Source organism: Acanthochromis polyacanthus, chromosome 18, assembly GCF_021347895.1.
Source record: "Acanthochromis polyacanthus isolate Apoly-LR-REF ecotype Palm Island chromosome 18, KAUST_Apoly_ChrSc, whole genome shotgun sequence".
Classification (NCBI taxonomy): Eukaryota; Metazoa; Chordata; class Actinopteri; family Pomacentridae; genus Acanthochromis; species Acanthochromis polyacanthus.
This window is the reverse complement of record NC_067130.1, coordinates 9,076,079-9,087,307: the sequence shown is the minus strand read 5'-3', so window position 1 is coordinate 9,087,307 and position 11,229 is coordinate 9,076,079. Positions and strand designations below refer to the sequence as shown.

The following is an 11,229-nucleotide window of genomic DNA, read 5'->3' as shown; positions in this document are numbered from 1 at the left end:
ACAGAACTATGGCAAGGCACAGATCTGGCCAAGGTTACAAAAGAATTTCTGCAGCACTCAAGGTTCCTAAGAGCATAGTGGCCTCCATAATCCTCAAATGGAAGAAGTTTGGGATGACCACAACTCTGCCTAGACCTGGCCGTCCAGTCAAACTGAGCAATGGTGGGAGAAGAGCCTTGGTGAGAGAGGTAAAGAAGAACCCAAAGATCACTGTGGCTGAGCTCCAGAGATGCAGTCGGGAGATAGGAGAAAGTTCCACAAAGTCAACTATCACTGCAGCCCTCCACCAGTCGGGGCTTTATGGCAGAGTGGCCTGACAGAAGCCTCTCCTCAGTGCAAGACACATGAAAGCACGCATAGAATTTGCCAAAAAACACATGAAGGACTCCCAGACTATGAGAAATAAGATTCTCTGGTCTGATGAGACCAAGATTGAACTTCTTGGTGTTAATTCTAAGCGGTATGTGTGGAGAAAACCAGGCACTGCTCATCACCTGCCCAATACAATCCCTACAGTGAAACATGGTGGTGGGAGCATCATGTTGTGGGGGTGTTTTTCAGCTGCAGGGACAGGACGATTGGTTGCAATTGAAGGAAGGATGAATGCGGCCAAGTACAGAGATATCCTGGAGGAAAACCTCTTCCAGAGTGCTCAGGACCTCAGACTGGGCCGAAGGTTCACCTTTCAACAGGACAATGACCCTAAGCACACAGCTAAAATAACAAAGGAGTAGCTTCAGAACAACTCTGTGACCATTCTTGACTGGCCCAGCCAGAGCCCTGACCTAAACCCAATTGAGCATCTCTGGAGAGACCTCAAAATGGCTGTCCACCAATGTTCACCATCCAACCTGACAGAACTGGAGAGGATCTGCAAGGAAGAATGGCAGAGGATCCCCAAATCCAGGTGTGAAAAACTTGTGTCATTCCCAAGAAGACTCATGGTTGTACTAGCTGAAAAGGGTGCTTCTACTCAATACTGAGCACAGGGTCTGAATACTTATGACCATGTGATATTTCAGTTTTTCTTTTTTAATAAATTTGCAAAAATTTCTACATTTGTTTTTTTTTCTGTCAAGATGGGGTGTTGAGTGTACATTAATAAGAAATAAAATGAACTTTTTTTTGATTATGGCAAATGGCTGCAATGACACAGAGTGAAAAATTTCAAGGGGTCTGAATACTTTCCGTACCCACTGTATATACAGAAGGTAGTGTCTACAGATACGGACCCGTACGGGTCCGTACCTGTAGCATCAACCTATACAGAAAGCCCCGCGACCCAAGTGAGGATAAAGCGGTGTATAGAGAATGGATGGATATATACAGAAGGTGGCAGTAGTGCACTTTAAACTTACATGGCAGTCTCCTCTGAAAACCAACTGATCGAATAAGAGTGTTGTACATTGGAAAGTTAGCCCTAATTAAAGACTCACAGGCACCCAAACATACAAGGTATGCATTATTTTTGATCAAATTCATCCATCCAGTGTATGCATTATCGATAATCATGTTTCTAATTGGTCGTATGACAATTTATAGGAGTTATGGTCTGTAGATGTTGCCGAACGAACCCGGATTTGTCAGAGCAAGTGCTGCCTGAGATAATAAGTGCAGGGTTAAACTCGCCCTCTAAAGTAGCCCAAACAAAATGACGTTACCATGAAGTAGCAAGACTGACAACAAGCGAAGTAGCACTTTAACTGGCGGCAACTAAAAGGAAAAAAAAAGCAGTAAACGGTGAGTCCGTTGTTATCGGTAACTCCAGGTTACATTATTGTAAATACATATTTTCTTTCTGTTGACACAGATAAAATAAATGCGACTGTGTGTTTGAGTGACAACACGACGAGCTAGCACTGAGTTTTGTGAGCTAGCTTACAGGGAGCGATGAGCCATTTAAGTTAGCATCGTGGCTAAATTACATCGCTCCTGTTGCTAATTTGTGGTCTTTACGTTCAAAAGCAAGGACAAAATTAATGTTAGAAGAGGTATGGAAAGATAGTGGAAAAGCTAATGTTTGCTAACAGGAAGTATGAAATTAAGTACCGAAGAAGCAGTGTGCGTTTTACCACCGGGAGATGGAGCTAGAAGACTTAAATAAAAAAGCTTCACTGCAGTATTTTGTTTCTCTGGCTCATCCATTCCCTGAAATAGCACTGAATGCCAAAACCCGCCTCTTGAGCTTGCAGACATTCAGACAGGGAGAAACAACCAGACTTCAGGCCTAAAAAAAACATCCTCAGCCTGAAATCAAGTCTCACAGCCAGCTGGCATCTTGCCCTTTCTCAGGCTGCTGTTCCCACAGGTTTTCCTTGTTGCTGTTTTAAAGTGCTGTATGTACAAAAGTTGTTTTTTTGGGTATGATTTTTTTCTTTTTGGTCCAGTGACATCCTTCAATATGTCACTGCAGTTGCCCAAGATAGCCGAGCACAAATGTGTAAACATGCAGCAAAATTATATCTTCGTATTAGTTATTTTTGCAAACACACCTATCCCCAAAATATCTGTTTTATGTTGTGACAGTGATATTGTAGTAAAGGCATCCTATTTATATGCTGTGTTGTGTGTTCCTACATCTACAGGGTGAACGCGGCACACCATCCTGAGGACAGAAATGAACCATAGCACTCACGAGGCAATGGGTTTGTACCACCGTTTTACAACACACACAGGCAATTTATAGGCAATTAATGAAGTTTCTGCTGTCCTCATGCATACTCTCTAACTTTGGAGACACTCAAAGATGCTGCTGCTGTCTGATGCTGCAGATAATTATTAATTTCAGAGGAAACTTTCATGAACAACTTTGGTGGAAAAGTGACCAGGGTGCTCATTTAAACATGAAGTCAATGCGTTAAGTTGCTTTCAGATTAACTGAAAACATGCCTGAGAGGGGCTATATAGAAAACAGCTCTAGTGCCGGTGATAGGTTTGCATAGTTCAAAGGTAAAAGTACAGTGATATAAAATTTATCTGTAACGATATTAGTCTCAGATAGTGAAGCTTTTATGCAGGGAATGTATTTTCAGATAAATCACAAGAGAAAAAAATAACATACCATTAGTAAAGCAGCACAACAGAAGTGTCAGTTAGATAGCAGATTGTTGTGTTGAAGCTACTGCGTGTCCTGACTGTGTTAAAACTTATTGTTCAAATCCTAATTAACAAGCGAAAATTTATTATGATTACAATCTCAAGTCCTTTGATAGATACAGTTATGAATACCAACCACAACTTTTTCACTCTTCCACAACAGTTACTTGAAAGTAGTCCTAATGAGTTCCTTCTGTGAATTTTCCAGCTTGGAGTCATCTCATATTTGAGGTTTTGTTTATATACGTTGCTTGGGAACATTAGTTTGCTCCCCGAACGGGTTCACTGGGTGTATAATGTTATCACCAATGTCGCTGTTTTTTCACAGTGGAGTCTATAGGTTGGGGCAGGCAATCTCAGTTTGGCATGTGATCAGCTTTTCAGAGGGATCTTACAGATTACGTCATGAATTACTTATTAAATACATAAATGACAGTGCTGTCTAAATGCTTTCACTCCACGTAAACAAAGCATGATTGATTGTGGCTCAATTAGGTATGTGTCAGTTCACAGTTGGAGAAACCAGGGTGTAGTGGTTCAATTATGAAGAGGCAGTTAACATGTAAACGCTGCTTTAATAAGTGCCGCGTACTGCAAGTGCTGGCATTCTGCTCGTTTTCAAGATTGTGTAATAGCACCTGTTGAAAGCCTTTTCTAGCACCTACAACATAATACAAAAGAAGAGAAGTACTTGTAGAAGAATGCTGTGGCATCCTTCCAGTGGAGTTGAGCCACTCGCACAACCGCAGCCAAGTCACACTGAAGCTGTTCTGGTGGCTGTAGTGACACCAAATGCCCATTTAGACACTTGATCTTTGTGCTTCCTTTATTTTGGCAGCTGCCTGGCAACATGCAGTCAGACCTGGCTGAGAATTTATTCTCTGACTAATTTTTCACTGAAATAGTTTTGTCCAGTCAGAGACCAAGACGGTTTCAGATTACTTTATTATCCACTTAGTTAAATGGATTGTTTTCTAGATTTCCAAATAATGTTATCTTGTGTTTAGAAAAAAGAGAGAAAAGAAAGTAAAACAAGTCGTCTTCCCGGAGGTGAACGAGTACATGAACTCTATGTGTGTCCATGTGTTTGTATGTGGTGATAGGGTTATTATGTTGTAATGAATGGGGAGCCTCTAGCTCTGTCATTCACCCGCTAGCCAAGACTGTAAAGAAGCTACATGCTCAACATTCCTCTCCTCTCTCCTCTCCTCATGCAAACACTGGGACTGAAGTGGGTTGCGGTGTTTGTGTTAGTGTGAGTGCCTGTGCACGTAGTATGCATGTTCGACAGTGGGATGAATGGACTGGAGTGGGGTGTATAACAGCAGAGAACCACACAGAACAGCAAAGGAAACTCTGCAGCCATTCACATGTTTTAAACCAAAGGAGCTTTGAGTGGACCATAGCAGTGCTGTTTTCTTACGGACGTCTTAGTCCATTTAATACAACAGCGTTATACTTTGCCTTTATTCAGTAGCATGCTGTAATGCTGCTGTCAGACCTGTGACATCATGGTTAAATACTGGAGAGTGTTAATTTGAAAAGATGGCTGCATTGCCATGAAACACCTTCACAAATATAGAGATGTTTTCTTAGCTTTTTAGCAGAGAATACTGGGAATTTATTTAAAAAAAGAAAAATGGAAACTCAGAAACTGTGCAAGTGAAAGCAGGTAACCCTTTAAATAGGCATTCAGCTGGGTCTGTTGAGACAAATTAAAGAATTTAAAAGCAGCATAATGAGAAAAAATTTATCTCGAGTATCGGGGCTGCTGCTGCAAGATTAATGTCAAATCCATCTTTAGGAAGCAACATGAAAGACATGAGAAGTGTCAGGCCAGGAGAGATACTATAAAGAAAGAGGCCGACAGAGAGAGAGGGGACGAGAGACCTTTTGGTCTGCTTTCCCAGGCTATGCATCAGGAAGGCTGTATTTTTTACACCATGACCAGCACATAGCCTTTTCCTGGGGAAATCCGAGACAAAATCAAGAGAGGCTGGTGCAGGGAGGGAGAGGAGAACAGGAAAACTAGCCCTGGGAAGGAAGGAGGGAGGCAGGGAGGGAGGGAAGGGCGGTAGGGGGGCAGGTATGGTGGAGGCCACACAGCATGAGCAACAGAGAACGAAGCTGGAGCTTTTGGGAAGGCTCAGTGGAACGCATGCACAGGCAGACAAAAAATGCGAAACACACATGCACGCTGAACATCTCCTCTCGTTTCCAAGCTCTTCTAACCACCGTGGCATTCCTAAAATGTGCCCTGAGAGTCTTCTCTGGAGTATTTTGGCTGCAGATTCAGCTGGAATGCAGAGCTAATGCTGGGTTCCTCTGCTGTCCAACCAGCCTCAGCTGTTAATCCGATGTTATGGCTGCTCTGCAATGCCTGTTAAAGAAATAATATTTGACGTTATGGCTGCTCAGTTCTGCCTGTTTTAACAAACAATATTTCCAGTATATCACATTACTGATGCTCAGCGGCAAATTTAACCTTTTGTTTACATGACTGCTAGTCAGGAGTCGGGGTAAATCAGCATTGCAATTTCAGGATTGTTTTATGACCTTTAGGAAGCTTATATTTACTCAGACAGGTAGGCCATTAGAGCCAGACAGCTTTGAAGATTAGATTGCTTGGAAGTCTTGATAAACATTTGTTTGAGCAGGTGATTTAATTGAATCCTAAAATCAGTTGTGACTGCCAGGAGTGTCACCAACTTCCATTGCCTCGGCATATTTTTATGAATTATCTCTACGTGGTTTATACGCAGAAGAAGAAGAATTAGAACTTTGTAATGCCCAAAAATCCTGATTAGAAAAGCAGTAAGTGCCACAAACAGTCTAAAATACCTAAAAACTCTGGATTCCTCAACATGTCAAAGGTCAGAGTGAATCCAAACCTCATCTATGCAATGTGTGATCCTCCCAGGTCTCGACCCTGACACGCTGAGAGACGAACTCTTCGAACCGTGGAACCGGAAAGATCTGCAGACGGTAAGAGTCACTTTCACAGCATGTGTCAGCTTCATACATGCAATGTTGAGTGTGTGTGTGTGTTTACAAAGGTAGCAGGATGGAGTCTTTGTGTGTCCTCATGAAGCACTTGCACAGGAAAGAACAAGAAAGAGAGAGAGAGGTCCCAGCATCTTTAAATGAAGCTCACCAGTGTGTGACTGTGTGCGTTAATGAGGAAACCAGACTGTCTGTCAGAAGGAAGGAATTTGCGTTGCTCTGAATGAACTTGAGATCTGTGCGAGGAGGGTATTGACTGGATGACATCTGTTTTGCAAATTAAGACACGGCACAAGGCATTCCCACACAGATCTTATTTTCCGATGTAGGAAGTTTGTAACACCGGAGTTTGCATTCTTCAAGTTAGGCCCAATAATGTGTCGCAGTGATGTTTTACACAGTCACCTTTTCCTCTCTAACGGTGTAGTTTTATCACTCTCTCTTCTTCTGTCCAACCACAGCTAAGTTTGGTAGCCCTCCAGGGATTTTCGAAGCTGCCTGAACCTCTCGAGGCCTTACTGACAATCCTGGAGGGCTGTCCTGGCAGACAGAAGGGTCGGAGTCACACCCTTGGCCATCACATCCTCCTGGAATTCCTGAAATGGTTGAAGGAGAATCCTCAGGTAGTTGAGCCTGCCGTTTCAAAACAGACGTTTCAGCATACTTTCACGCTCCAGTCCTAGATTGATCATCTGTAGAAGTTTGAAACTGTACTTGTAGGCCACACTGATGTGCCTACTATTTTTCAAAAAAGTATTTTCTCTCCATTTGCGCTGTTGTACAGATAGTTTCATATAAGTTCCATAAGAATTTATTTTATTTGTGTACAAACACAATAGAGACTCACTCATAAAAACTGCTGTGAAGTGTTCTCCTTTCCCATGTTTAAAGAAGGATTATTATTAGTAATTGTTTTCCTTTTGTCTTCTTGTCATTTGTGTTGCATAAACAGGTAAACCTGAGCTCATTCTCAGCAGAACAAGCGCTGACACTCCAACAGAGGGCTCTTAGCTTACTGACAGATACCCAGCCCAGCTTTGTAGACGGTCTTTTAAACATTTACAAGCTCAATTACTTGGATCCATCCATACTCCGATTACACATCATAAGGTTGCAGGCTCTCAACTGCTACAAAGAGGTATGTGTGATTATAGATTATAGAAACATTTCAGACAAAACAATTAAGAAAATTTGATTATCACTGGCATGAATACAATTATATATTTTTCTTTTTTTTGACACTGAGTATCACTTTGTCTCTCCACAGGCTGCTGTGCTTAGCGTGAAGCTGAAAATACAAGATGAACTAAATATGGAAGAGGTGAGGCAAAACATTTTCACTAAATGTATGTTTGTAGCCTTGGTATGTCTTTTTGAACCGTGAAATTTATAAGCTTACATTAGACGAGTTAGATCTGAATGTCCTTTTTGAAAGTTCGATCCAATTGGTCACATTTTGATCTCCACCTTTCCTCTCCAGATGTGTGTACCGCTGATCTTGCAGGATAAGTTGCCACTGGCAGAGTCTTTTGTCACCGGCCACAATCATCTAGAAAAACAGCTGGTCACACTGCTGGACTCTTGGTGCCACCCTGACTTTAGTGTGGGAGAGATAAGCAAGTATGGTGCATGTATGAATGAACCTATACACAGATGCATTGGGGGGCCATTTTTTAAACTTTTTTGATTGTGTGTGCATGTGTGGTTCCACAGACAGTTCCCTCGTCTCTCCCTGTCCAAACACTGCACGAGCCAAATCCAGCCCAAAATGCTCACCAAACACGTCTTAAGACTTGCAGAGAAATTTAAGATTGACCAAGGTATGTGGCTGGACTCATGTCTGGTGGTTAATGTATATTGTCATTGTGTGTCTCTACCAGAAATGATTGTGAACTTGTTTTGTTTTTTTTTGACACAGGACATTGTCCTAATGCCCTGCACAAGAGGAGACTAGACTCTCTGCGTTTCCTCATGTACAAGAGATTTGTGGAGGTAAGTGAAGCTGCTTCTCGGTGACTTTCACATTTTAGCTGGTACAAATAGATGACAATAGAAGTAATATATGTGAGATGAAAGACAGACGTCCTTTCTTGTTGGTGTCCTAAAAACACACTGTTTGTTTGTTGTTGGTACCTAAATACTTGTGATTTTGTATAATGCTTTGATTCTTCAGAGATGCTTTTCAACACTAATATTAAATTATTATTTAAAATCAACATACTTGATTTTTGCTTTAGAGCATCAATAATTTGTTAATTGATTGATTTATGTTTACCTATGTGGAGTCTTCTGCTAGAAAAATTTTGATTTTTGACCTAAAGTTCCATGACATATTTGAGAGTGTCACACAAGCACATAGAGCACGTAGATCTTTTCAATTGGATTTTAAGACTTTACTTTTAACTTGAAAAGTGGTGCATATGTCAGCCTCTTGACTCTTTTAATTCCAAGTGAAAATACAAAGGGAGCAGAGGATTGGCCTTATACAAATATATGTGTGACACATTAGAGAAGATAGATAAGACTTTGTTTGCTCAATGTTTAAATATCTGAGGCCTGGGAGAGGCCTTGCTGACTCATATACATTGCTATGAAAACATTCAGTTGCAAGCCAGTGTTTGTGAACCCTTTGCAATGACCAAGATTCCTGCAAACATTACTCTTACAATGTGGTCTGATCTTCATCCAAGTCATAATCATAGACAAATGCAATCTGACTTGACTAACAGCACACACACCATTGTCCTTTTTTAATGCTTTTGTTATACAATTAGTAATCATTCACGGTCTAGTTTGGAAAGAGTAAGTGAACCTTTGACCTAATGACTTCTCCAAAAGCTACTCTGGGTCAGGTTTTCCTGTTCAGGAGATGGAATTAGAAGCGTGGGCTGTAGTGTACGGTCCCGATAAAGAAAGTCATATAAAGTGTGGTTTCTCACAAACTCTGCCCCTCTTGACAAAGATTGATCGATTTGAACCATGCTTTGATCATAACAACTTTCCCAGGACCTTAGAAGACTCAGGATAGAAATGCACAAAGCTAAAAAAAAATCTACAAAAGCATTTCTAAAGACCTGGGAATTAATACTATCTACAAAAAGACTAACTGACTACAAATGGAGAAACTTCAGAACTGTGGTTACTGTCCTTAGGAGTGCGCATCCTGCAGAGATCACACCAAGAGCACATCATGCAATCCTAAAAGAGCGGAAAAAGAATCCGAGGGTAACCGCAAAACAGCTCCAGGAATCTCTAATATTAGAAAAACACTGAATACGAATAGTGTTCATGGAAGGACACCACAAAGGAAAGAACTGCTTTCCCCAAAAATACATTATGCAGCATGTCTCAAGTGTGCAACAGATCTTTTGGATGTTCCACAACATTTCTCTCACAATGTTCTGTGGTCAGATGAGACAAAAGTTGAACTTTTTGGCAAAAGTGCACAATGCTATGTTTGGACAGGAAAAAAAGGCATTGCACACCAACGCCAAAACCTCATCCCAACAATGAGGCATGGTAGAGATGTTTTCGTGGTTTAAAGCTGCTTTGCTACCTCATAGCTGGACGTCATGCAGCCACTGAGGGAACAATGAATTCAAAACTGTATCAAGAATTTTTACAGGGTAATGTCAGGGCAACAATCCATGGCCTGAAGCCTAGGAGAGGTTGAGTGATGTGACAAGACAGTAACTGAAAATGTACAGTGAATCAAATCCCCCAAAAATTATGTTTTGGATTGGCATAGTCAAAATCCTGTACCCACCTGAGAAGATGTGGTATGACCTGAGGAAGATTTTTTTAATCAAAAATGACTCCCCTTTGTTTTGCAACTCTTGTAAGCAACTACAGAAAGCATCTTTTGTTGCTTGTTGCTCCATAAAGGAATCTCTTCAAACTTCTGAATTAGAGAGTGCTTTAATTTTTTTCCAAGCTGTGACTCCAGTGAGTGTACACAAAAAGGACATAAAAAGTCCAACTGTGATGAGTTCAGTCAGACTGTGTTTACAATTTAACGCTAGATGAAGATAAAACCACATTTTATAAGTAATCAGTTCAGAAATCCCAGTAGTTCTTAATGACTCACAAACTTGTCTTGTAACTGTATGCAAAGCAGATGTGAAATTACTATAAATGCTATAAATACTGAATATACTGAAATTAGCTGTGCATGAACATGTACATACAGTGATTTATGCAGTCTTCCTAACACATAAATTAAATATTGGAGGTATATATTTCATGACATTCATGCATCCTAGACAATCAAATATATCATCTAAAATATTGTGTTTTGCTGCACAGTTCACATATTACAGTTTCAGATATGCATTATTTTGACTTTAATTACAGATTAAAAATGTAATAACTGCAGCTAAACAAAATCTGTTTATTATAGGGGGACAGAAAGATTTAGTTCCTAAAAACATGAACAGATAGAGAAATTTGACCTTCACTAAAGAAAGATTTTGAGACCCAAGTCTTAAAATGAATTGTCTGTAAACATAGAATCTGACAGAAAACATTAGAGAAGGTAACGTAATCTAGGCCTGACTGTCTCTTCTGGAGCAAGGCCTTGTGGGAGACTGGCGACCTGTCCAGGGTGTCCCCTGCCTTCGCCCGAGTCAGCTGGGATAGGCTCCAGCACCCCCGCGACCCCAGTGAGGATGAAGCGGTGTATAGATAATGGATGGATGGATGGATGGATGCTTATGTTTTTCTTTTCTTGTAGAAAACCATGACAGAAGAGAACTGGAGCGACCATGTGCAGGTAGGTTTTGCTTCAAAGTGTATATGTGATGATATGTAGATTGGAAGGAGTCAACAAGATATGCAGGATGTGTATGTTTAAGTGTATATGTATGCATAGTATGTAGTGGCAGGAGACCTGGAGCTGCAGATCCACTTGGTAGAGATGTTGGTGAAGTACTCTGGTCTTCAGAAAGCCTCCCAGTGGTCACTGAGATACAGCGTCCCCAGAAATCGACTTCCATTCAGGGTATGGGAAACGCAGCAGAGTCTACCGCCTGATCTACAGTGAGTTGGCCAAAATATGCATAAACATATCCTATCTTGCAACTTGTGGTATGCATTTGCTTATTTATACAAAGAGGAATAGCCATTACCAGG

The 11,229-nt window shown here is 41.0% G+C and overlaps 1 protein-coding gene across 1 annotated transcript in view; it reads left to right on the top strand.

Moving 5' to 3' along the window:
• Positions 1 to 1,626: 1,626 nt before the first annotated feature.
• exd3 (exonuclease 3'-5' domain containing 3) overlaps positions 1,627 to 11,229 on the top strand; it is a 45,961-nt gene continuing 36,358 nt past the window's right edge. Inside the window, exons 1-11 of the mRNA XM_022197998.2 lie at positions 1,627 to 1,740; positions 2,586 to 2,645; positions 6,017 to 6,081; positions 6,561 to 6,722; positions 7,052 to 7,237; positions 7,367 to 7,420; positions 7,580 to 7,719; positions 7,813 to 7,919; positions 8,018 to 8,091; positions 10,832 to 10,870; positions 10,970 to 11,136. Coding sequence (XP_022053690.2) covers positions 2,618 to 2,645; positions 6,017 to 6,081; positions 6,561 to 6,722; positions 7,052 to 7,237; positions 7,367 to 7,420; positions 7,580 to 7,719; positions 7,813 to 7,919; positions 8,018 to 8,091; positions 10,832 to 10,870; positions 10,970 to 11,136 — 1,022 coding nt within the window. The 5' untranslated portion in view covers positions 1,627 to 1,740; positions 2,586 to 2,617. The remainder of the gene's footprint in view (positions 1,741 to 2,585; positions 2,646 to 6,016; positions 6,082 to 6,560; positions 6,723 to 7,051; positions 7,238 to 7,366; positions 7,421 to 7,579; positions 7,720 to 7,812; positions 7,920 to 8,017; positions 8,092 to 10,831; positions 10,871 to 10,969; positions 11,137 to 11,229) is intronic.